A 27850-nucleotide genomic window follows, 5' to 3' on the forward strand; every position below is an offset into this window, starting at 1 on the left:
GTCCCAACTAAGAGGCAAAAACACATGGAAAACAACTGCTGTAAATATCTATCTATCTGTCATCAGTCTATCCATCTATCTATATACATTGACTGAAAAAAAACAAAGGTTAAAGTGACGTTATAGTTAGGTAAATAAATAATTTGTAAAAAGAAACTAGTTAATAAAAAACACTGAAACTCACCAGTTACAGTTTGCTGAGCAAACTATAACTTGCAAGCTGCCATGCACTGCTTATGACTTCACATATTGCATTAATAAACTTTAGTTAGTTACTTACTTACCACACTGCATTACTCATGAAATGTTTCATAACATCACTGATGACATCTCAAATGACATCACTGAAGTCATCACTAAGGACATAATCCAAGCTACTGCTCCTAAAATTTCTCTATAAACAGCTAGATAACTGTAGGTACTATAAGGCCCACAATCATGCAGAGCGTAGATTGACTGTATGTAAATATATGTGCATGTTCAAAAGAGAAAAAGTGCAGTCCTAAAGACAAGTGTGATTCAGTATGGTAAAACTTATTTGCTGTGCACTTTGGTTACCAGTGGAGATTTAAGTGTAAGCAGTACTGCATTTAAACAAAGTAGCGTGAGTTGTTGAGATGTGTTTCAAATAGATGGTGGCTCAAATCAAAGGCCTCTTGCAAAAAATATGTGAGAAAAACTAAAGTTTCTCTTTAGAATACATTATTCACCTGTGGATTTATGTGCTAATGCTAAAGGATTGTTATATTGTGCTGTACACAATTTCTATATAAACTAGAGATTTATAAAGTACAGATGGTTAATACTAGAAATGTGGTGAAAATGTTGTGACGTGCATTGCTAAAGAATGTATAATGTTTCAGTGGGACTCTTACAGATAGTTTAAGCCCCAGTATAATTGTAAACATTGTTTTAATGGTGTTTGTTTCTGCTCATTTCAGGACTATGAATAGGTTACTTTTACAAATTGCAAAGGGGTGGCTTATCGTTGATTATTGCATAGATGTGAAGATGTTTACTTAAAATTCTTTAACAGATGAGTTATTTAACAGGTACATCTCATTATAGTAGATAATGACCAACCATTCTTTTGAAAGGTATTCAAGATTTAATAAATTGCTTATAGTATAAATATCTACAGATACATTTTTTATGCATTTGAATACCAGTAAAAAAAAAACCATCAAATGACCTCAAAGTTTATAACAAAACAAAAAATGTTCTTCATATTTAAGCGCTGACCTAATTATAAGTACATAGTGGCGATCCCCCCTGTGTGATACATATATATGAGTTTTTTGGGACAAATGATGACATGAAGTGTTTCAGACAGCTTGCACTGTTTGTGCCCAGGCCTTAAAAATGATGAGCGCTTCAATAGCATGTGTGATATTAAAAGAAGAAATGAGAGGTCAAATCTGTCTCTAAATAGGTTTCAAATACTAGTAGTGCACCAATTGAGAGAGATAAGCCTGATTGTATTTAGGAGCGATCTGAAAGACAACCCTGAAAATGTACGACTAGATGTAAAATCATTTCAAGTTTTGATGTCAAGGAAACTAGAAGTGAATGGGAAATTATGAATATGAGGAATAACTGGACATCCGTTACATGCATCAAATTCGTTATCTTCCATGAAATCCCCAAACCATCAATAAAACAGGATTCCCTCATATACGTCTAACCTTCCACATTCTTCATGCTCCCCATACCTCAACCTACCATTTTCATAATCAGGCAGTTTGTGACTTTGGAGTTGAAGGTGTCGATCCTCTGTTTGATCTCCTGCAAAGATGGCTCTTTGGGTCTTTCCTGCACATCTGTGGATCCATTCTGAAACGAGACGAGAGAGATTATTATTATGTTTCTTATATAGCGCCTGAATCGACCCCCGAAGGGGTATCTCCGTGCTTGCCTTGGGAACCCGTCCTGGCTTTTCCCTGTGAGATAGCCCCTACAGGGCATCCCCAAGGTGAAAGCCAGGCATCCCGCCGCAGGGGGGCCGTTGTGGAGATTAAGCAAGCTTAATGCCCAGAGTTGCAGAGTGTGAACCCATGATTAGGTCAGGCACCGAAGCGAGAATTATAGAGTCCATGGACATTTGAGCTCAAGACCCTGCCGCGTCGGGAATTGAACCCTGGTCCCGGGTCTGACCTCTGCTTCAGGGTCTGCCTGCTCTAACCAGTGAGCCACACTTCTCCACAGATGCTGATTAGAAACTTTCTCTCTAATTTTTGGAATTATAGAGTTTCTCAGACTCTTCTCAAGACACCGAGCTTTGGGTTAAACACAAGTGGAATTCAGTTTGCAGACAGTAGGGAGAAAGAGGGTAGGGCACTGAGGTCTGGTAACATTTTTAAAAGGTCGTATGTGCTGTACAGCAGATCAGACTTGTATTTGGCATAGCAATTCCAGCTTGGTCCCTTACCCAGATGTGCGTTCCTTGTGACTGTAGTGTTTTCTGGAACAATGTGAACACTGGAGCTTACTGTGCTTTTAATGGTTAGCTTATTTGAATTGATGTATCTATAGTGAGACTACATCATTTGTTTGTGGTAAGGTTTTGGACCATATTTGTTACACATCAAAAAGGTCAAACATGAATAGAAAGCATTTATATTATTAGCACTGTTACAATCTCTCTCTCTCTCTCTCTCTCTCTCTCTCTCTATATATATATATATATATATATATATATATATATATATATATATATATATGTATATACACATTCAGAAATTCATGTGTATTAAATTAGCCTTGACATCTATAAAATTTCAAAACAATCCATACACCAGCCGAAGCTACCCAGAAATACTGCAGAGAAACAACTGCACCCAAAAATCGTGCTTCTGTGCCCCTACTGTCCTCTAGCACTCCATTGGGAGCACTCCCAGTCAAACATTGAACCTAGAAGCACTGGTTCAGAATGTTTGCACCTACTCGGTGGACCATAAGGATTGCAGTCAGAGTCCAGGGTTGCCCTAAAATGAGAAGCAAACACTCTGGGCCCTCATCTCTGAAAATTATACAAATTATTAATAATCGATAGCAATAAAATTGCAATGTTGAAAATCAAAGAAGACATGGATAGACTGGTACTACCGCACCACTAGGGCAACCATGGCCCCGATTGTGAGCCAGGCTCACATGCTACAGCGGCTGGGGTGGTCATAGTGTAAAATAGGGAGAGCTGTGCATACTTAGGATTTGTCTATCTATCCTGTGCACATACCGAGCCCCAGGAGTCGCCATAAAAACTTTGTTGCAATCTTTATCACTTATGTCTAACCATCCCTAGATAGAAGTAATTTTCCAGCTGGTTTGCTAGTGGCAGATGGAAGCGTGTAGTGGGTTCAACACAAGGTCCAGCCTTGGTGTGCTGCTTCCTTGCCCAGCAGCATGCTTTCATTTCTGTGGTCTAGCTATGACCTGGAATCATAATCCAGCTCCAGCTGAGTTCAGTCGGTCAATTCAGGGCAAACCCCTGAAACAAGTCCATCTCGGGAATAAGCTGCCTCTCCACCCTAGGGTATTTTGAATATTCTAACCACGAGTTGACAGTTTCAAGACACTGACCATTTTTGCTTCGCAAAAGCCCCGTCCATTAACCATGAGTGAAAGAAGATTCTTGCACATCACAACACATTAAAGAACTGTAGACTTTGTAACCGGTCCTTGCCCAAAAAGCTCCTGCTCTGCCGCTAGGTTTACTGAACCTTACTGGACATTTTAGGCCAAACACGGCAACTTAAATCAACTTATAAGGTATTGAAATAACGTGGGGGATTATTTTATGCCTGTTTAAAAAGGATCTGTTGATAATATGCTCCCCTCATAGTCTTTGTTTTTCTCTATTCTTTCAAACATTGTGTTTGTGCACATGTGTACAAAGCCAGCTTTCAGAAATGCCACACTTTTAAAGACGTTATGTCACTGTGTCACTGAAAACAATATATACAACAAATAATAATCATGAATAAATCACTCAGATGCAATATACCAAAGTGTGCTATTTCCGTATGCTTGGTTTGCAAATACATTAAAAAAAAGTTGCAAACAGTAGAAAAAACTGACAATAAGGTGCATAAATGATCCACACATCCTGTGTAGGAGAGTGTATACATATATGCCACATGGATCTAATACCTCAAATATAGTAATACACCCTAGTTCGCATGGGGGAGGGCTCAGGGGCAACCTATATCTTGCGTACTGTGACACACTTTGTTGGCACCTACTGAGACTTCGTAAACATAATTTACAGTGAAAAATAAAGTTGAGGGCTTGTGTGTTGCTCCTAATTACTTGCATGAAGTGGGGGGAGGGGGTTCCACAGAACTGATTGGGACTATCTGCTAGATGCATCAACGTTCGATTTTGCGAGTCCTTAATTGCGAAGTTTAAGGAGTCGCATTTAGGGACTCGCAAAATCAGATGCATGTAGGATTTGCTCAAATATTAGCAATTCCCAAATATTCCTTATCTGCGACTTGCAGAGTGCGATAAGCAAATAAGGAATGACGTCTCATTGATTCCTATGGGCCAAGAGGCCCATAGGAATGAATGGGGAGGAATTCGCAATTTGCGATTAGCAATTACCTAATCGCAATTTGAGAATGCGATTTCAAGGGTGACGGGTGTCCAAAGGACACCCTGTTGCACCCCTTAAATTGACCTGGACACTGGTATTGCGCACACATATGTCCCAAGGACATGTGTGAGTGTAACATACAACTTTGAAAGATGCACTTTAGTGCATTTTTCACAGTTTTCGCTATTTACCATGAAGTTTGATTGCACGGTAAATAGCGACCCCTATCAGCGAAATCGCTAGCTATTTTACATTCATGCATTGCATTTAAGGAATCTCAGTTTGAGATTCCTTAAATGCAATCGCAAATAGCGATTTATGCATTTTTAGATGATCCCAAATGCATAAATACCGGTTGCAGAGGGACACATTCTGAGAATCTGCCCCTTTGCGAATGGTATTTCGCTTGATGCATCTAGCTGTATGTTTGGGACTATAGTGTAGCAACCATAAGGGTTCAGTACTTCAGGTTTTCGTTACTGTATTCAATTTTATAGGTGTTATTGTTTCATTTACCTTTAATGTGAATGAGAACTATTGAGTTAAGTTGCATATGAATCTAAACTTCTAATTAGGTCTTACAGTAGCCCTGCCTGATCGGCCATAGTTGTTCTTGGACATTTAAGGACACAAACACAATTTTTGTTAATCTTGAAAGCAAGAGCGCATAGAAATCTGGAACAGTAAGGAAAACTGATCGCACTAATGGCGATTCTGCCTGGTATTCCACACTTGTTCTACTGTACAGTTATTTTTCTACTTTTGTAGTACTAAGTGCCAGGACTGGCTTCAAACTTAGAGGGGTATTTACCAAGGCTTTGCACCATTGCAAAGCCATAAAAAGCGATGCAAACTAGTGGAAAGGCTTAATAAACTATTTACTTTTTAGGATTAGACTTGTTTTGCTCTAGGAAGTTGTCAAATAGCACTTTGCGTTACTTTGCGTCAAGGGGGTGTGCCATGGGATGGGTATTGCCATACAACTAACTGTGGGTTTTGATGCATAGTCCTATCCACTACCAATGATACACAGGTATTTGTGGCAAAAAACGCCTACTCAAGGTAGGTGTTAAAATGGAGAAACAATTTGATTTCTCTTAATTTTTTCAGCCTTCCATGTTTGCTGTGCGGTACAGCACACATCCAATGCTATAAAAGTTTTAGTTAGTCTTATGGATTTTGAATTGGAAGGGTACATTTCTGGCGCAAAACCTATCTTATATACATATTGAACATAACCTTGCACTATGCTGCAAAAGTGTGTGCATGGTGCAAGGCAGGTTCACCTCAGGGGAAATAGAAAGAGTGCCATATATAAGCCCTGCCTTCTCCCTAACGCATTGCAGCATGTTTGGTTGCTGCACTGCAATGCGTAACATATTTGAAAATCTGCCCCTGATAGTTCGCATGGACGTTTACATGCTAGTCCACTTTTGCCTCCTTTCGCAAGGGTTTCATTGACTACCTTCCCAACTAGAAAGTTAAAGTCACCTTTGTATTTCTCTGACTGAGACTTCCTATAAGGTTGCTCTTGTTAGTCCTTCTTCCACTTCCAAAAATAAATCACCCAGATTACCTTGCAGATTAACTCTTTTTCAATGGCTAAGAGCTCCAAAGGAGGGTTCCATTCACCTTTCCCTTTTATTTTTCTGTGAATGGGAGCTCTTTGGTGATTTTCCATGCAAATACCTGTTTCTATTTATATTTGCATTGCCAGCTGCTTGTCACCTAGTGCACTTTGTTAACTGTGGGCTGCTACAGGTCTTTAAGTGGGCCTGGTCCCTCTAGGTCTTAGATCCGCCAGTAATTAAAAATGGACAATGAAATGGGTTCCTGTCGGGCCCTATAGTCATGTCTTTAAGTTTACTGGAAAAAACACTGATTTATTTCTTAACAATGAATGTAAACAATGTTAAGGTAAGTCATGTCCGCAATTTACTTAATCTTGCATTTCCTAAGAATGATACCTATTTCCAGGATGTTCTGTTTCTGTATTTTTTTCGTGCAGATCATTTTCAGTATATATTTGAACCGCGTCTCCTCCAGGGCCCAGATTTACAAACATTTTGCGCTGGATTTAATTACAAAATTTAGACAAACCGGAGCAAAATGTTTTTTTTAAAAATTTACTTTGCGTTGAAAAGTTGCCTTATACAGACGCAAAGCAGTGAAAAGATCTGCGTGTGTTTTTCTGCACCAAAGGGGTGTCTCATGGGTGCTACATGGGCATTCCCATGCAACCACCCATGGTTTGTGACGCAAAATCCTGTCCAGCAAATCAAATGGGCAGGTACTATGAGGCACTACGTACATGCATGTTTTTAATTTGTAAGGGATAGTGTCAGCACTTCTCAGAACTGCTGACATGCTTTTAATGGGAGAGTACTGGAACTTTTCAGTATCAACCAGATATTCTGGGTGCAAGGAGTACCTGCACATCTATTTATTTATTTTATGCATTGACCCTATCTACTAACAATAGTAGGCAGTGTTTTGCCTCAAAACCGTATGCCACTTTGAAGCAGATGTAAAAAAGAGAATTGCTTTTATTTCTGCTAACTTTTCCGACTTTGCATGTGTGCTGCAGTGTACAGCAGTCTATGCTCAGTATTCCAGTACCAAACCTATGCTAGATATGATGCAGACACTTTGCACTGTGGTGCAAAGGTGTTTGAATGCAGCCTCATTATGCACCGTGCTGGGTGGAGAGCAGGATAGTGCCCTATCTTAGCAAATATGGAGCTTTCCTGGTCTCTCCCTCGCATGCAATGCAGCATGGCAGCTTTGGTTGCTGCACTGCATTGTGTGACACCTGTGTAAATCTAGGCCCACTTGTTTATAACGGGCAACGTTTGACAGGTCTGAACTCGAGGCTAAGCCAGTGCAAGTTTCTCACAGTGCCTGCCAGTGGATCAAAAATAGAGAAAACATGGTCATCCAATCCTTTGACTCTTCGCAGAGCACACAAAGCAGTGGTTATTTATTCCAATAGCAACTGTGTTGGTGTGCAAATGTGCGAGAAGGAGGTACACAGTTGTCAATATGTTCAGTAGCCGGAAGTAAAAGTAAGTGCAGTGCTTTCAAGTCAGTGGGTGTGTTGTGTGATTGCGCGGTGGAGAAGTGAAGGAAATGCCACACCCCTTTGTGAGATCCCCCACTTTTTTCATCTTGCTGAGGGGCATATTTACAAGCCCCTATCGCCATCACGTCACTTTCGGTGACGTTGTGTTCGCAATAGGGGCCTCACCTTATTTACAAGCCAGCGTAAAGTCGCTTAACGTGGCTTAATGCTGCCTAGTAAATAAGGCCCCCTTTCACGCTGTATTACGCAAGAAAGGGGAGGGCAATGGGTGTTGCAGTGGGCGTTCCACCGTAACACCCATTGATTTTGATGCTACCTCCTATTTACAAGAACAGCGTCAATAGTAGGCCACGGAAAAATTAAAACCAGGGAAAACCTGGTCTTAAACAGGTGAAACGAGGAGAACATTTTTATTTCTCCTATTTTTTGCTGTTTCCACATGAACAATCATTTTTTTTAAAATGCTGTTTTGCAACTACTATGTGTGCTGCATTAAGCAGCACGCTTAGAAGTTACAAATTGGCATTTCAAAATTGTTTATGTGAAAGAAGGAGGACTTCCTGTACATAAACAATCTTCCCCTCAACACAGGCACCCTTGCACTAGTGCAAGGGTGCCTGCGTTGGCTCTGGGCAGTTGAAGTTATCTCCAACGCAGGGGGTAAACGCGTAGCTGATATTCTTGTGAATATGGTGCAGCCCTGCGTTTCTAAAGTAAGGCGTGTCGTAAGGCTTGTTGAAAATTAGTACGTTTTGGTGAACATTATCTGCGCCATCTTGCCTCTTCCCCTGATGCCACACTTTTGTCGTGCGCGCCCGCCATTTTTTTTAGATGCCCCGATCAGAACGAACCCTTTTGCATGCCGCTGGCCCCTGACATAGCCCTTCGCCTTCACTAAGCCTGCACGCTGACCACCCCCTGCTTGCACCTGCCTTGAGTCATAAACCCCTCTTCGGCGCTGCTCTGCCCCAGGCCCTCATCCTGTTCCCAGCGCGACACCCCCCTGCTTCCCTTTCATGATCTCCGGCCCTTAGATGCAAACCCCCTTCTTCCCCGTGTGCCCGTTTTGTCTTCCCCGTTCCCAGGCCGACACCCAGCTCTGCCGATACCATTCCTTGCCCCTCCCCGTACAATAGAAAGTTTCCCCCATCAAAGGATCCCCGGGTTGATCAAAGCCCCCACTCCATGAGATCCGATCAAACCCCCCACATTCCGTGAATCGGCGGAATATCCAGCTGCGTGATACTCATCACCTGTTGTGACTAGGGTGGGGACTTCAACTGTAAATGTGTGGGAACGGGCCCAAAGGGGAGTTCCGGGAATGTCTTTTCCATACATCAAAGCTTTAACATGAATGTGTAATCTACAATAAAGTCATAAAACAGTGTATAAGAGGCCAGGCCTCAGAAATGTATCCAGAGCACCTCAGAACGATACCTTCTGCCGGTTTTGTTGTGTTCTCCTCCGGAGAGAATAAAAACCTTGTTTCCTGCTTTCCAGTCTCCAGCGCCTGCCTCTTCATTGATTAAATAACTAGAGGGTCACAGAGGCAATACCGCCGGGCAAATATCGATTGTCCCCGACCCGACTCAGGTTTTAACAATTGGCGTCCCAAGCGTGGGGCCCATCAGCGACTCGTGGATCCAGTGGGAGAGGTCCCGACGACAGAGTGAACGACTGCAACGATCGGGAGAGCTCTTGCCCAATAGACCCTCGTCTGGCAGCCGATCATCCGAACTTCACTAGTTCCGAACAGACCTCTCTCGAGTGATCTACGGTCCTGACTGGGGACCATCAGGAGTGCCGTGAGAAATACGAGAAAAAGAGGACGATCGGGCGCTGGATTCGGAAGACAAGAAACTGTCCACATGGTCCGGGTAAGGTCGTGTAATCACGACAAGTTGCGAAATGATTGCTTGATTGTTTGATTGTTTAAAAATACTAGTATTGCTCTTTATTTATTTGGAGATTCACTGTCTACAAACGGAGAAACAACGGGCTCTCTCTTTGCAAGCAGTGGAGGATAGGTAGGGCAGCAGCCGTGCTTATTTTTTCTCCCCCACTCAATAATTACTTGAAACTGAACTGTTGTTCGCAAAACTATTGTTTCCTGGAGATTCCCTGTCTGCAAACAGGGAAGAGACCACCCTTTTTGCAGATAGTGAAAAGGGTAGGTAACGCAGATCTTTGCGGACCTACTCGTTCTCCCCATTGTTATTTATTGGTCTTTTTGTTATTTTTTGATCCATGAGGTATTCACTGCCTGCAAACAACGTTGAATAGAAATATTCTGTCCAGTCTTTGCACCTAGTGATAAGATAGGCAGTGCTGACTTTTTAGTCCCTCGTTACGAGCCGTCATGTCTGTCTTCTCCCCACTGATTAATAGCCTGTTTAGCCCGGACCGTGTATTAGAGGTGGACCATATAGCTCCACTAGAAGGCACCCCTAATAAGGACATGTTCATAAACTATGGATTAGTCACCATAGCCTATAATAAATTGTGGCACAGGTATACCGAAGAGAGTCAAGACAAACAGTGGCCACTGGCAGGATCCTTTGACCTTGATAAAATAGAAACGTTAGAAATAGCCCTTCGAAATAATAAGACAACGCCAATTATGCTCGACAGTCTCGGTATGTGGCGCAGAGAGGCTATGCAACGACAGAGAAAAGACGAGGACAAACCAAGTAGAGAAATATACCGACAGGACAACCCCAGGACACCGCTACCCACAACTTATCCCCCGACACTATGCAAAAGACGACCAGACTTAGGGCCAGACCAATGCGCTTTTTGTAAGTATGTCGGACACTGGAAAGCCCAATGCCCGACTCTACTGAGCGTGAGTAAAGGCAAAGGGCCGACAGGAACGACAGACCGGCAGTACGAGAAAAAGCGCGAGACAAAGAAGAACCCGACTTACATAGACAGACCAGACAGAACCACCACGTTTGATTATGCCCGATGGCACAGATTTCGCCAGGACAATTTCAGCGGCATGCTCAAGTTCTCCTAGGTCGGGCAACGTCAAGACGGGAACCCAGCCTCGTTTCAAATTCGCAGACGGAAAGAGATAATTATGACCAATAACTGTTTTATATTCGTCTTGGGTCTTTGTATGTCGTACTTGTACTGTCCCCCGTCTGAGTTTGTGTGTATGTAATGTACAAATCTGCGTCATCCCTCTACACGTGTTTCCGTGTTACTCAACCTCTGTTAGCAGAAACTTAGCATAAAAGCGACCTGGAAAGAAAGAAATGGTAAAACAAAATCCGTAGACCATTAATGAACTTGAACTTTTAATTTAGCACAACAAACAAGGAATAATAACGGTAAACTGTAGAAAATGAAAGTCAAACAGAACATTCGCCCCCCCCATTCTGGAACCTTCCAAAGTAGGGCAGGGTTACGGCTACGCCCAACCAACGGCAACCCATATAAGGCGGGCCCGGCCGCCAACTCTTGGTCAGGAAATCTTAACGTATGGGGGAGCCGGAGGAGAGGCAGGAGCCAGCAGCCCGGGCAGTTGTAGGTAGTCCCGCCACATGTCTCCTCAGCCAGCCGCAACGGGCCTGGATAGACTTAAGTAGTCCCGCCACATGTCCAGAGAAGAACGAGGCACCTCTTTCTTTTCCCTTCCGTAGCAGCCGCAGCAGCTCTGGACGGCGGGATGTCCTGCACGTACCTCCACAACAATTTGTCCAAGTTGGGCTGGGAGGGAGAGGCGACGCGGACGAGCCTCTCCCACCTCCACCTATAGGAGGTCTCCCAGCCCCCGGCCCGACGCCGAACACCCCCAGTCAGGCGATGGTGCCAATACTTCCACAGCACCGAACACACCATGGTGGCACCCCAGTACTTGCGCAGCACCGAACGTGCAATGGTGGCCATATTTTCGGAACACCGAACCTGCAATGACTGCACTGATACTCGTGCCGCGCCGAATGCGCGCCACAGGTGGCCATACTCCCACAGCACTGAGCACAGGACTTGGGGAACACCGGATGTGGAGAGACCTTCATGCGGGGCGATGAAAAGGAGCGGCATGGAGTGCACCGGGAGAAGGAGACGATGCGGACGAGTCTCCCTCGCCCCCCCCCCCCCAGGTGGGGGCATCACAGCTGCACCCCAGCTGAACGTCCCGCTTTCACACAACAGGGACCTCTTCCTTTCACTCCGAAGGATCTCTCCCACTCTTGCAAACTCGACGAGAGTGGCCCCTGTAGGGCCTCAAAATGGCGTCTGGGTCCGCTGGAAGGCGGGCCCCGGCCACTAGAGTAACTTTGACCAGCAATATAACTCGAACATTTGCCCCCTGGAGCACGAGCCCCCATCTCCGACAGCATCTCCGCAGCCTTGAAGATCCTACAAAGGTCCCCGGCGGAACCTTCGGCCTTTGCAGGCTTCCGGTAAGGGACGGCTGCCTTGATCGCCAACGAAACAAACATGACATTGCCACTCCTTCTGTTAGCATGAATTCTAGAACTGCCGAAAAGGACTCTGGTCCAAACTGCCAGTAATGGGAAACATTTCCCCCTGATGCTGCTTCCGGACTGAGCCGGCCCCGCCCAAAATGGCGCTGGTATCAATTGGAACTTACGAACACCTCGTGGTGTTCCTTCGCACTAATATAAACTTGATGTTCTGAGATTTTATATGATCCTTTGTACACTTGGCTAGAAAAGACAAGGAGAACTCACTCGACGAACAGTATGAAAGGATCCCCGTTACAAATGTTGATTACAAATGTACAATGTATTATATTTTTATAACTGATGTAAACCTCATTTATGACGCACACGTACGGTATGCATATAGGAAATCTGATTACAACTATTATGATTATGCTTCTAAATTATGAAAATAAATGCCCCCGAACCCCCAGCCAATTAATAGACGTTTTAGTTTCTTACAAATGAATGAGTAAAACTTTCCGATGTTTTTATTGCTGCAAACGACACCCCCCACTGTACGCACTTTAGCCATTGCCACGACCGGCCAAATACGACCGCACCCTCATAATCCACATGCTGAAATGATTTTGCAAAATAAAGTTTTTGAAACTATGGACGGGTATTGCATGCTTTATTTTAAAAATGTGGGATCGGTGGGAAAGTTCTTTTCTGTGCACCCTACTCTGCTCTCTCTTTAAGGTTAAAAGAAGATGGTTGCCCAGCCCTGGAGGAAGGATCGGATCGACAACACGACACTCCGCCTTCAAAGTACGCGACTGACCCATGAACTCTCGCGCAGAGGAAGACCTTGACTTCCAAGGATGGGTAAAACGAACGGTGTAAATGAGGGAATGTAAAAGGAGGGTGAAATGAAATAATGTAAATGTTATAAAGTACAACGTTCCAAAGTATCAGGGAACGGAGCTGACCCAAGAACCGAAGAACCTTAGAACGCCACAGCGTTGAAAGAGGTTTAAGGATCCCGATAGTGAGATACATCCTTTGACTAGATACCTCGCACTAAGCACCTCTGGTTTCCTTTTTACGTTTCCCCGCACACGACCTATATGGACACACTACCCCCCCTCGACTCCAGAAACCATATCCCCGGGGACCCTGCCCCGAGGAGGAAAGACGAGTAAGAGGTAAGTAAAGAACTTATGAATCCATGTATTTGAATATGCGCGAATGCTGTCTCCCCCACCCCCTTTTTTTTTCCTCCCTCTGCAGGTTACATCAGAGATTACAGCCGAGGGGTGGCGAAGATCTGAAGCCTTGCCATGTCTAATACACGAAGCGGACTAGCGCCGCAAGGTGGTGTCTAAGCACGCCTGCAAACTACTCACGTATCGAACAAACCCGAAAAATTAGCACAACCTGATAAAAAGTGATCACCCTTAAACCAGACCGGACGAATGAACCCATGTCACGTATGATGCGAAACTATGAGGGAATGTGTGTGGGTGACTGAGGCGTTGACCCAACTGGTCGAAGGACCGAGAATGCGAGAAAGTGCGACAAAATGGTACCTCCTTTCTTCTTTCCTTTTTCTCAAGGCACGTCCCCTCTACCCTGTCTAATGCTCAAACTGCATGATTACAAGATTCTAACGCAGACCCGTGAATGCCCTTTACTGTGTAATGCACTAAATAGCCTTTCTTGAATACACTGCCACCCTCTCTGTTGCACGTATACTATTTAGCCTGCCGTTGCGCTCTCTCCCTCTCTCTCTCTCTCTCTCTCTCTCTCTCTCTCTCTCTCTCTCTCTCTCTCTCTCTCCCTCTATTTTTGCACTCCCACTCTTCCGAGTGATTAGCCCCGAAATTGGCAGACTGCCACCCCTAGCACACCACCTAATTGGCTTCAAATACCGTCAGTATTTGCACAAAAACTTGTCTTTAATACAATCACCCTGAGGCCGCGTCATTACCTCTCCTTTTCCGCTAGAAGTCAATGAACCGAGGTTGGGCCGTAAGGGAAAGGACAGGTAAGACGACAGAGGTTCCCTAATCTGACCCGAAATAAGGGAACTACATGTCAACGGCTCCTATGGTATAAAACAAGGACCTCAGAATACGCGACCCTCCCCTCCCCGAATTGTCGCAATACCCAAACCGGAAAAATGATCACCCCTGTTACCTCCCCTGTATCAGCCGCCCAAAAACTGGAATTATGAAACTACCCCTCATTTCCGGTTGTGAGAGATGGGTCGATTTATGCCCTTACCACAAGTTTCCTATGTCCCTGGTTGTTTCCCATAAAACCCCTGTCCTTCCTAATTAAGTAATCGGGCTGTAAAAGGTTACGTAGGGTCCAGAATGATGTTTTACAAGGTTAACAGACTAGTCCAAGGTAAAGAAATCATCGAAATAAACCCCGTAGTAGTTGAAAAGCAGGATGCATCGATAGAAAGGAAATGTTTAGCCATGATCGTCTCTCAGCAAAATACCTGTGTAGTACCATGTTGACGACTCACAGTACCCTTTGTAAATGTAAAACTCTAGAGAACGGCATATCTTTGCCAGGTTCGTCTCACGAAGGTGGGTCACCATCAGATGAACTGTCGTGACTGTAATAAATAATTGTAAAGGAAAGTCATAGTAAATCCAACAGGCCCGTCACCGGTCATTCATATGCCAGTTGTGAACACTAATATAACGGGCATTTTCATTCTTTGCCTGGAGCTGGGAGAGAAATAGACTTTTTGATTATCTTCATCTGCAAATTCTCTAAAGACTGTCTTTTCAAACTTGTTTAAGGGTACTGCTGTTGGAGGAGAGAAGGACCGGATGTGGGAGCACGAGGCCTGACTGCAGACTAAGGAACACCTGCGACATTAGCCAAGGCGAGACCACGACAGAAAAGAGCTGCAGGACGAGGCACTGTTTTCGACAACATGAGAAGAAAGGGTCGACCTGATGCCCCTGCTCGATGTCCAGTGTTTGTCGACAAGTCCCCGCTCTCTGAATTCGGTCACACGCCCGCCTATTTGAAGTCTCTCGTTCCCCTAGTTTGTTCCTAATTTGGCCTTGCTCCATCCCCCTTTTCCTCTGACCTACCCTATGGACTGTTTTGTACGCTCTTCTTCCATCTGAACTTTCTGACAATCACCTCAAAGGACACAGGGCGAAAAGGACCTTTCCGACCAGAAACGCGAGGAAAGGGTCGTGCCCTGCAACGCAGAACTTAGAACAGAGCTGGACTTGTAGCTCCACCGCCGGTGCTCAACAGCGCCAACGAAAGGCAACAAAGAATGATGAGAACTCGTTAAACTTCGAACATTTGACATCCCCAATCGCCGTTTCTGCTAGACCTCATTTCTCTCCCAGCCGCCATTGTATTGATCATGCTCCAACCCGAACCTGATATATATGTAATAACCTGCCAGTATGAAATATACTTGCTGCTCTCGCTACAGAATCGTTTTTGTATTACATTCCTATGACTTTCCTGCTAAACGAATTGATCAAAGTTTATCAAATAGGCTCACCTCCTAAAAACTAGAAATGTTAAAATGTATTGTTTACAACTCTTTTCATCTAGGGTTCCTACCGTTTTCTTTCTCATGCCCACCACAATAGAACCGAGTAGAAAATGAGCCAGCAAGATGTCTTGAATATGTTAAAGGGAGGACTGTTGAAAATTAGTACGTTTTGGTGAACATTATCTGCGCCATCTTGCCTCTTCCCCTGATGCCACACTTTTGTCGTGCGCGCCCGCCATTTTTTTTAGATGCCCCGATCAGAACGAACCCTTTTGCATGCCGCTGGCCCCTGACATAGCCCTTCGCCTTCACTAAGCCTGCACGCTGACCACCCCCTGCTTGCACCTGCCTTGAGTCATAAACCCCTCTTCGGCGCTGCTCTGCCCCAGGCCCTCATCCTGTTCCCAGCGCGACACCCCCCTGCTTCCCTTTCATGATCTCCGGCCCTTAGATGCAAACCCCCTTCTTCCCCGTGTGCCCGTTTTGTCTTCCCCGTTCCCAGGCCGACACCCAGCTCTGCCGATACCATTCCTTGCCCCTCCCCGTACAATAGAAAGTTTCCCCCATCAAAGGATCCCCGGGTTGATCAAAGCCCCCACTCCATGAGATCCGATCAAACCCCCCACATTCCGTGAATCGGCGGAATATCCAGCTGCGTGATACTCATCACCTGTTGTGACTAGGGTGGGGACTTCAACTGTAAATGTGTGGGAACGGGCCCAAAGGGGAGTTCCGGGAATGTCTTTTCCATACATCAAAGCTTTAACATGAATGTGTAATCTACAATAAAGTCATAAAACAGTGTATAAGAGGCCAGGCCTCAGAAATGTATCCAGAGCACCTCAGAACGATACCTTCTGCCGGTTTTGTTGTGTTCTCCTCCGGAGAGAATAAAAACCTTGTTTCCTGCTTTCCAGTCTCCAGCGCCTGCCTCTTCATTGATTAAATAACTAGAGGGTCACAGAGGCAATACCGCCGGGCAAATATCGATTGTCCCCGACCCGACTCAGGTTTTAACAGGCTATTAGACTTAACCACACGCTCTGCCACTTTCTTTGTAAATATGCCCCTTAAAGCGCTGGACAGCAAAGAAGGCAATTTATCTGTAAATTCAAGGCCCAAACTGTTTTGTCTATTTACTGAACATCAAAGAATGAGGTGATGAACTTTCTTCAACTCTATTTTCATAGTGACCAGTCTGATTTTTCAAAAATCTAATGAAAGATTAAGGAGGGGCAATCTGGTTGTATTGCAACATTGTATGTCGGTCATTTAATGTTAAGAATATAGAAAGGGGCGATTGAAAACTAAAATGATTCTGTGTTTTATTATTTGAGAAATACGCTATTTTTCAAGGTAAATAATGTCTCTCGTCAGGTTTGAAGGGTATGAAGTTAAAACACAGAATTCGAGATATGAGGAAACATCAGTATCCCTGTTGTCTTCCATCAGTACAGTGAGGTCTCAGCAGTCGCTAATCAATCAATGGGCCTAGGGGACCGCCAATCAATCAGTGCCATCAATCTGAGCAGCACGAGCTTGGCTGTAGGAGGCTCGAGCCCCGCTAAGAGCCCTAACTGGCCAGGACCATTTATCCTGCTTTGATTCCCTTTATTGATCATGTGCTGCTGAGACTGGGGGAGAGCGCCTAACTTGCTGGCAGTCAGCGCCTTCCACAGATCCATAGCAGAGAGCATGCCAGTAGAAAAGGTCAAACCGAGAGCATGAATACGTTCCCTCTTTTAGGCAATGAGGAATGTTTGTGCTCAACAGTGAAAGGTGATGGAGGGGTGGTGACAGGCGCCGGGAATCTAATGATAAAGCGCATCACTGGCAGCTCAATCTTCACACACAGCACGAGAAGAAGCAGTGTAACACTGACTCACTCAGAAGGCTTCAGCAGGGCAAGCTTCCCTCATATTTAAATTCACTGAAAAACGGTGTTATTGTTCTGGCTGAAATGTGTAAAACTACTGAACTTTGCCAGTTATGGTTAGTAGCCCACAAAACGGACGCCATAACTCATGCCACCTGCCATGCTTTACTTGCAACAACCTCGGCATAGGTGCCCAAGTGATTGTGAGCATCCAGCTGCCTGTGTGCATGAGTTGCGAAAGAGCAAGCTTCCCTCGCATTCTGGAAACGTAGCCATTAATAGCGGCTGGTGTCAGGGCTGAGTGGCAAGGGGGGGACAAATAACAACAATAAAACAACAAAAAACGAATAAAAAATAACTTATCTGCAGCATCGCCGCCCTTCTGCTCCTCATAAGCACAGGCTCTCATGATTCGCTGTGGCCAATCCTGTCGCTGCACTCATGTTGTTGAGAACAAAGACAAAGGGGACCCTACTCACTAGGAACCAGGGTGTGTCATATGTAACAGAAACAACGGTTCCAGCGGAAAGTTAGGCTAGTCTATAATAATAATATTGTGCACAGTCGCAATCACAAAACAGGTTATGGTGATGTCAGAAAGAAGGCCTTGCAGACTTTGAATTAACATTGATTCTTTTTATCAGAATTGTAACGTTCAAAATGATATATACACAAACCAAACAAGCATTTGCAATGCAATAGGTCTCACATTAATTACATTTGAGCTATTGGCATTGCTAAATATTGCAACACCAATTGCAACAAAAGTCTATAAGTTGTAGGCCAAAAAAATGTGTATTTATTTTTGTAGCAATGGTGGCATGCTGCGTTTTAGATGAATGTGTTTAAAAGTAAAGTGCGCATACTGCGATTGCTACAAAAGTTAATTGTGGATGCGTTAACAATTGATGTGTGCACTGATGGCTGGTGGTGTGTGTGCCTGGTGGAAACGTGCACTGACGACTGATGGGGTGTGTGCCTGGTGAAAGCGTAAACTGATGGCTGGTGGTGTGTGTGTGTGCCTGGTGAAAGCGTGCACTGACGGCTGGTGGTGTGTGTGTGCCTGGTGAACGCGTGCACTGACAGCTGGTGGTGTGTGCCTGGTAGAAGCGTGCACTGACGGCTGGTGGTGTGTATGTCCGGTGAGTGGGTGGTGCGGCTGGTGGTGTGTGTTCTCGGTGGAAGCGTGCACTGATGGCTGGTAGATGTGTGCGTGGTGGAAGTGTGCACTGCCGGCTGGTGGTGTGTGTGCCTGGTGGAAGCGTGCACTGACGGCTGGTGGTGTGTGTGCCTGGTGAAAGTGTGCACTGATGGCTGGTGGTGTGTGTGTGTGCCTGGTGAAAGCGTGCACTGACGTCTGGTGGTGTGTGTGTGTGTGCCTGGTGAAAGCGTGCACTGACAGCTGGTGGTGTGTGCCTGGTGGAAGTGTGCACTGACGGCTGATGGTGTTTGTGCCCGGTGAAGGCATGCACAGACGACTGATGGTGTCTGTGCCTGGTGAGAGTGTGCGCTGACAGTGTGGTTGTGTGTGTGTGGTTGTGTGTGTGTGTGGTTGTGTGTGGTTGTGTATGTGGTTGTGTGTGTGGTGGTTGTGTGTGTGTTTGTGTGTGTGTTTGTGTGTGGTTGTGCGTGTGGTTGTGTGTGTGGTTGTGGTTGTGTGTGTGTGTGTGGTTCTTGTTTGTGGTTGTGTGTGTGCACCTGGTGAAAGTGTGCGCTGACAGTGTAGTTGTGTGTGTGTGTGTGGTTGTGTGTGTGTGTGGTTGTGTATGTGGTTGTGTGTGTGGTGGTTGTGTGTGTGGTGGTTGTGTGTGTGTTTGTGTGTGGTTGTGCGTGTGGTTGTGCGTGTGGTTGTGTGTGTGGTTGTGGTTGTGTGTGTGTGGTTATTGTTTGTGGTTGTGGTTGTGTGTGTGTGGTTGTGTGGTAGTGTGTGGTTGTGTGTGTGGTTGTGTGTGTTGTGGTTGTGTGGGTGGTTGTGCGTGTGTGGTTGTGTGTGGGGTTGTGTGTGTGGTTGGGTGGGTGTGGTTGTGTGTGTGGTTTTGTGTGGTTGTATGTGTGGTTGTATGTGTGATTGTATGTGTGGGTGTGGTTGTGTGTGTGGTTGTGGTTGTGTGTGTAGTTGTGTTTGTGTGGGTGTGTGGTTGTGTGTGTGGTTGCGTGTGTGTGGTTGTGTGTGTGTGGTTGTGTGTGTGGTTGTGTGTGGTTGTGTGTGTGGTTGTGTGTGTGGTTGTGTGTGTGGTTGTGGTTGTGTGCGTGGCTGTGGTTGTGTGTGTGGTTGTGTGTGGTTGTGTGTGTGTGTGCGGTTGTGGTTGTGTGAGTGGTTGTGGTTGTGTGTGTGTGGTTTTGGGTTTGTGTGGTTGTGTGTGTGGTTGTGGTTGTATGTGTGGTTGTGTGTGGTTGTGTGTGTGGTTGTGTGTGTGGTTGTGTGGCTGTGTGTTTGTGGCTGTGTGTGTGTGGTTGTGTGTATGTGTGGTTGTGTGTGGGGTTGTGTGTGGGGTTATATGTGTGGTTGTACGCGTGGTTATGGTTGTGTGTGTGTGTGGTTGTGTGTGTAGTTGTATGTGTGGTGTTATGTGTGGGTGTATGTGTGGTTGTGGTTGTGTGTGTGGGGTCGTGGTTGTGTGTGTGTCTGGTTGTGTGTGTGCGTGCGTGCATGTGTGTGTCTGTGTATTGTGTGTGTGGTTGTGTGCGGTTGTATGTGTGTGGTTGTGTTGTTGTTTGGGTGCTTGGGGTTGTGTGTGTGTGTGGTTATGTGTATTTGTGTGTGGTTGTGTGTGTGGTTGTGGTTGTGTGTAGTTGTGTGTGTGTGGTTGTGCATGTGGTTGTGTGTGTTTATGTGTGTGTGGTTGTGTGTGTGTGCGGTTGTGGTTGTGTGGCTGGGTGTGTGTGGTTGTGTGTGTGAGGTTGTGTGTGGTTGTGTGTGTGGTTGTTCGTGTGGTTGTGTGTGTGTGGTTGTGTGTGTTGTGTGTGTGGGGTTGTGTGTGTGGGGTTGTGTGTGGTTGTGTGTGGCTGTGTGTGTGTGTGCAGTTGTGTGTGTGCAGCTGTGTGTGGTTGTGTGTGTGTGTGGTTGTGCGTGTGGTTGTGTGTGTTTGGTTGTGTTTGTGGGGTTGTGTGTGTGGGGTTGTGTGTGGTCGTGTGTGTGGTTGTGTGGTTGTTGTGTGTGGCTGTGTGTGTGGTTGTATATGTGGGGTTGTGTGTGTGTGGTTGTGTGTGGGGTTGTGTGTGTGTGGTTGTGTGTGTGGTTGTGTGTGGTTGTGTGAGGGGTTGTGTTTGTGGTTGTGTGTGTGGTTGTGTGTGAGTGGTTGAGTGTGTGAGTGGTTGAGTGTGTGTGTGGTTGTGTGTGTGTGTGTGTGGTTGTGTGTGTATAGTTGTGCGTGTGGTTGTGTATGTGTGTGGTTGTGTGTGTTTGTGTGGTTGTGTGTGTGTGGTTGTGTGTGGCTGTGGCTTTGTGTGGTTGTGTGTATGTGTGTGGTTGTGTGTGTGTGGTTGTATGTGTGTGTGTGGTTGTATGTGTGTGTGGTTGTATGCATGTGGTATGGTTGTGTGTGTGTGGTTGTGTGCGTGGTTGTGCGTGTGGTTGTGGTTGTGGTTGTGTGTGTGGTTGTGGTTGTGTGTGTGACAGTAATACTAAAACCATCTCAAAATAAAGGACCCAAAACACAAACATCGAGTTTTTGGAAAGAGAAAGCACATTGTAAGTCAAACGGGCGCAGCAAAGCATTAACACAACAACATGTTCTTTGATGTTTGATGTTCTTTGAACGAGAACATCAAAGGGGCGCTGCTAAAATGATCGCGGGCGAATGTCATCTCGGGTGCTTAATGAGTATGGCGAAGTTTGCCATTTGGCGCCTCGGCTCCTAAGCGTGCGCCCGTGCACATGCACTGTAGCTCTAGGCTGGCCAGGCTGCCCATGGTAGCATTTTTTGAGCCCTCACTAATTGTCTCGCTAGACCAGCGCATGGGCTGGGTCAGGCGAGACCTAAAAAACACAATGGTGCTTATTTGTCCCCAACTGAAATGGGCCCATAAAACAGACAGTGAAAAGAGATGTAACTATACAACTTGGTTTCCACAATTTTTAAAGACGACCAAAGAGTGACTTGGTAACAATTCCAGTTGCTGTGTACAATAATCGGAGCTTAATTATGGATTTGGAAAAGAGTTGGACTATCGCTAACTTTTGGTATTACCCCACAGAGTAATACCTTTCCCGAGGCGCGATTGGTCCTGCAGTTGTTTCAATTCAATTGAAGAATCTGCTCCATCACTACAATCCGATTGTGCACAATATTATTATTATAGACTAGCATAACTTTCCGCTGGAACCGTTGCTCTCATGTGGCTAACAGCTTGAGAGCAGCATCAGGATTGGCCTGAACGCCCTCGATCTGTGCTCCCAGCAAAACTACGAGCCTGTGCCTGCTGTCTCCAACCTGGTAATGCAGCTCGGGTTGGAGACAGCTTCAATTCGCATGTCGGCTTGACCATACTGAGACGGCCCGCTAAGCCCACATACGCACGGACAACAGTGCCCACCATTTCCAGTCTGTGACTGCCCCGTAATGGCCCTGCCCCCAAGACTTGCCCAGGTGAGAAAATAAAATGATAATAAACCTGGGCTATCATTATTTTATTTTTCCACTTTTGCAGCTGCTGACGGTGGGGCGACGGTACTCCGCCATATTGGAGGAGCTGCCGCTGGTAGCCATCAATTGAGTTAGCATTCCTCTAGTGAGATCTAGAGTTGTAAAAGTTTAACTTCCCATTACAAGCACATAAGAGATACAGAAGAAACAGGAACAGTTCACACTTCTTTTTACAGAGAATAGGAACAGCACAGGCAGAAGCATGTGCTTCCCTCACACAAACAGCAGGTTCCGTACAACATAAAGAGCAACAGTCCCTTCTGCACCTTCTGACTAAGTCTTAGTCTCTCTGTCTTAACCTCTTGGATGCTATGGGAATTCCCCTGCTGTGCTGGGATTTCGTGATCCTCATAGGTTCATGACGAGCTGGGCTCGTCATGAGCGTGCGAGGAGGCTACTGCATGACGAGCCCAGCTCGTCATGAGCGTGGAAGGGGTTAAACTAGGCCCTGAGTTACATAAAAATATCACACGCCCCCAAATGGCATGTGTTAGTCAACCAGAAATCCCATTTCTGAGGCTTGCGCCAAAGCCAGGCAGAAACCACCACTCTAGTCAGGGCAAGGAAGTCTCCTGCCAAAGATAACCCCTGTTTACCCCCGTGGTGGCTTGGCACGAGCAGTCAGGCTTATCTCGGAGGCAATGTGTAAAGCATTTTCGCACGCACCCCTAGCAACAACATCCCAGGACCCCCACAAAAGGAACTCCACCCAAGGAGATATGAAAATAGCCTTTGTATTATACCAAACACATTAGATAAGTAACACACAATTTACACTGTGCCACTGGCATGGGCAAAATTTACAGGGGATTATGTACATATAGGACAGGGCCACATGGACCACTGTCCGGAATAAGCACTTGGTAGAACTAGCTCTTAGAACATAGAACAAGCAGAGCTTCACATATGATGCATAAAAACACATTCAGAGTTATAGGCTAGAAGCTTTACACATGAGGCATGAAAACCCATTCAGAGGTGTAGGCTAGAAGCTTTGCACATGAATCATAAAAACACATTCAGAGGTGTAGGTAAGACACATGATGCATAAAAACACATTCAGCGGTGTGGGTAAGACACATGATGCATAAAAACACATTCAGCAGTGTAGGTAAGACACATGACGCATAAAACACGTTCAGCGGTGTAGGTAAGACACCTGACGCATAAAACACATTCATCGGTGTAGGTAAAACACCTGACGCATAAAACACATTCAGCGGTGTAGGTAAAACACATGATGCATAAAACACATTCAGCGGTGTAGGTAAGACACATGACGCATAAAACACATTCAGCGGTGTAGGTAAAACACATGATGCAAAAAAAACATTCAGCGGTGTAGGTAAAACACATGATGCATAAAACACATTCAGCAGTGTAGGTAAGACACATGACGCATAAAACACATTCAGCGATGTAGGTAAAACACATGATGCATAAAACACATTCAGAGGTGTAGGTAAGACACATGACGCATAAAACACATTCAGCGGTGTAGGTAAAACACATGATGCATAAAACACATTCAGCGGTGTAGGTAAGACACATGACGCATAAAACACATTCAGCGGTGTAGGTAAAACACATGATGCATAAAACACATTCAGCGGTGTCAGAACAGGGTGCGCAAAACATTCTACACATAGTACATTTCCTAGCACTCGAAGAAGCACATAAATCACATTTAGCGCATAAATCACATCTAGCACATAACTCACATCAAAGTCCAGGTTGCGCTACTGCGCCAATACCTAAACGTAGCAGCTGCCCACTACTTGCTGGGCAGCTGAGGACAGGGACAGAACAGGGCCTAAACGCTGCAGCTGGCACTAAGTGCTGCGCAGCTGTGGGAAGGCCAAGGTTAGGGATGAAGGAGTGCGACGCCCTCCTGAGTCCAAAGTACATGTCCCCTAAGAAGCAAAACCTAAATGGTGCAGCTGCCCACTACTTGCTGGGCAGCTGGGGATCAAGAACTGCGACGTGGGCCCTCACTGGCCCCCAGGACAAAGTCTGCGCAAAAGGGTTGGAGCCCTAGGGCTCTGGAACACATACTGCGCACTTTGGAGCCTTCTAGGCTCTAGGAACAAATAATACGCCAAACGTTGGAGCCCTCTAGGCTCTATTCCCAAACGCTAGAGCCCTCTAGGCTCTGAAACAATATTCCCAAACGCTAGAGCCCTCTAGGCTCAGAAAACCAATATGCCCCCGGTTGGAGCCATCTAGGCTCATAGAACAGATACTGTGGGCAAAAACATGTGGGCCGAGGCTCGGGGAAATCATCAAAAACGTTGGGGCGGCCTGCTGCCATCCGGGGCTGCCCTAAATGCGCCCCTGATTCGGTGGAGCGGCCCGCTACTAGACGGGGCCGCTCGGCGTCTGCCTCTCCCCACCCGACTCCTCACATAACTCACCGGTGGGGGCGAAGGCGGGATGCTGTCTCCGGGGCTCTCCCTTCACTGGCGGCGGGGGCAGCTATGCGGCGACACTCGCGGGGCTCTCTCCTCATGAGAGCCCCGCTGTTGTAAGGTGCCGGTCTTCACCCGGTCCCCCATCTCGGGACCGAGACTTTGTGAAGAGCCCTCGAGGCTCCGGGCTGCCATCTCCTTCCGCGCAGCCTCCAATCAGCGCGCGGCGGCGGGCGGGACTTCCTATCTTGCGGCGCGAGGGCCACGGCAGTGATTTAATAGGGGCCAAATGAGGGGTGGGCACCCGCTAAGGTGCATATAAACAGGGTGGTACCCGTAAATCAAAATAAAGCAGATAGACTGGCAGAATGCAGGGTGGGCACCTGCAAGGGCACAAAGAGGAAGGGGGAATCTCTACGAGGGGGATCCCCTCGGGGAGGGCTGCAGCGCGTGCTGCTCAGCCCCCAAGCTCTCCCTTTCCCAGGGAGGTGAAATCAAAGTGCCTCATCCCCAAAATGAGGCGCAGGACGGCTGTAATAAGCCTTGGCAACATCCAAAAAGGAGGAAATGGGTCCCAGAGGTCCAGGACATAAAAGGTGGAGCACAGCAGCTCCCAGAAATGGAAATTCCTCCAGGTATCCAGGGGCTGGGCAGGGCCCAGGGAGGCAAGCCTTCCCCTGGGCCCCAGCAGCAGCACGCCCCTGGTTGTTTCAAGTCGGCAAACAAGAACATTTTACAAGAGGTCACAGCCTCTTTTTATACACACAATTCCTTTCCTTTGTCTAAAGCTGCAGGCAAGGGGCGAACCAGATACAACTGGTTCCTGAGCACTTTGTTTTGCTCAGCCCCTCTGCCTATTCACAGGATGGGTCAGGGACATCAGACTCACCACAGAGGGCGGAGCCAGCATTGTGTGGGGAAAGCCCAGCCCTATTCAGGTCCCAGGTGCACTCCTCCTCCACATCACTCATGCAGATCTCCCATTCACCACCGGGGCAGACCCATCCTGACTCCTGGAGCCAGGCTCACCAGCCAGCTACAGCCAATCACAAGCCAGCACATTCACTGCACAGGCACACCAACTTCTAGAAGTGGCACTTCCACACTAGACACAATAACGCCGCACACATCATCGCGCAGCATTTAATCACACGAGTCCGCACATACCAAACTCGCACCTGCACTCCCCACGCATCAGGAACTACCAGGGACACATACATTCCCCATGCATTCCTATGGGAGGGCAGGCCAACCTTACCACACGTACGCACTTTACCCTGGGACACAGTGGTAAAGTGCGCAGAAACCAAAAATCACTAACACCAGGTCACAATTAGAAGCAAAAAGTTCAGGGGTGATCCTGCCAGAAGGGCCAAGTCCAACAGCATGAAAAAAAGGCAGCACCTGAATCTGCCCTGTATTTTGCATTTGTAAAATGCTCTGCAATACTGCCTAAAGTAACCAAGTAACATATCACTTGTGTATTACAGGAAACTCATGCTTTCCATCCAAAGTAAAAGGCACTACTGAAGCTGGTCAGTTCTTGCTGGCATCTTTTCTGGTCTGACTTGACAGCATAGCTGTCTGAATGACACACTGTTACCAATGCTCCAAAATATGCATAGAGTGGGATTCAGCCCCACTTGGAGGAGATTTACTTTCCCACCGTACTGCTGGCTATTTGATGTATCGTTGAGGCTTCGAGGAAGTGCTTCTTTGGAATACAGGAGAGACTATTTTACATCTGAAAAAACACTCACTCGTGGCTTATGGGTTTAGACTTACAATGATACCTACAAACCCGGCATCAATATTCACGTATGTAGTCAACATGTCTAGGTGACAAGAATGCCCTAGCTACAGAGCTTACAAGGACACTCCAACTAGTGCAGAATTCATCAGCTCAGATGATTATCTTGCTTTCAGCATATAACTCTTGTTCTATGCACTCTGCACTGTTTCCATGTGATCTTCACTTATCTTCTTGGACAATGTGGGGCCCAATCACGAAATGCATTGCGTAGTACATTAGTAGTATTACAATAGAACTACAAACGCACTGCAAAATGCTGTTCTCAAACCGATTTATTTATAAAGTTTTATATAGTGTGAACATGACCAGTGTGTGTGGAAATCTACACCTCCACCTCTCCTATCTTTCTATATGGGGATCTTCACCTCACTGCATTAATGTAACACTAATATTTGTTAAAAATAATTACATTGCTCTTAAATTCATTTTATAATCACTTTTAATCATTTTTATTACAAAATAAGTTGCTCTATCTCATACTGGTCCTGATGGTCCTGAAGGTGAAGATTGTAATAGGTATGAAGTACCCCTGTATAACCCTGTAAAGGAAAACTCGCTCGCAATCGAGGAAAGGCCGGATGGGAGTTCCCAACCATGTACCGTAGCTATGCATTGTAGTCCTCAGGATTTGACACCTAGTTTAGCGACAACAAAAAAGTCCAAAACAAACAATATCTATTATAACCTGCTTTCCTGGAACATAGCTGGTTACAAGAATAGGAAAGCTAATAATGAGTGGTATAATATAGTGTCAAAACATCAAATCCTCTGCTTTCAAGAGACATAGGAAGTGGAGCCAATTTTTATAAACGGGTATCGATGTTTTGATACGCCGGCCCTCCCATCTATTAAAGGGTACGCAAAAGGGGGTTTGTTGACCCGTATATCAAATACTATTTTGTTCAAAGTGGTATACTTTATTAAAAAATTGCAGTTCTTCCATATTATTTTGCTAGACAGTAACTACAGCTTAAATTGGATGATAATACATTTTTACAATAACAACTTTGCAACCCTGTATGAGGTTGTAAAGGACCTCGAGGATTCAATAGAGGACATAATATTCTCACAAGCTAAACCAGTTTATTTTATATGGGCAGGTGATTTTAATATATCGAAGTGTAGGAAGGAAGATTATAGATTATGCCAGCAAATGCTAAAACACGAGGAATGAAAATATCACTTTTTGCATACCACTTACGGTAATGCAGTAAATAACCTACTAATGGTTTGGCAGCTGAAAATCAGGTCGCGGAGGGTCAATATTAACGGTCGAACACTCCCAACTTTTTATAGAGGGGAGGTTACCTGGGTGACAGATCATATAGTAACATCCAGTAGCCATGAGAATAACTCAGTGGAAATAAACATCAGAATGACGGAGCTCAGTGACCATACTAATATCCCTATAATGCTACCATGGAAAGATAACTGTATAAATAAAAACAGTATTATAACTCAGGAACCCACCTTAGCTGGACGAAATAGCT

The 27850-nt window shown here is 45.7% G+C and overlaps 1 protein-coding gene across 6 annotated transcripts in view; it reads right to left on the minus strand.

Moving 5' to 3' along the window:
• Positions 1 to 27850, minus strand: part of RASSF5 (Ras association domain family member 5) — a 353379-nt gene that overhangs the window by 38949 nt on the left and 286580 nt on the right. For all 6 annotated transcript variants that reach the window (XM_078644571.1, XM_078644575.1, XM_078644572.1 and 3 more), the window contains one exon: positions 1723 to 1833. In XM_078644571.1, coding sequence (XP_078500697.1) covers positions 1723 to 1833 — 111 coding nt within the window. The remainder of the gene's footprint in view (positions 1 to 1722; positions 1834 to 27850) is intronic.

Source organism: Lissotriton helveticus, chromosome 5_1, assembly GCF_964261635.1.
Source record: "Lissotriton helveticus chromosome 5_1, aLisHel1.1, whole genome shotgun sequence".
In the NCBI taxonomy this organism is placed as follows: Eukaryota; Metazoa; Chordata; class Amphibia; order Caudata; family Salamandridae; genus Lissotriton; species Lissotriton helveticus.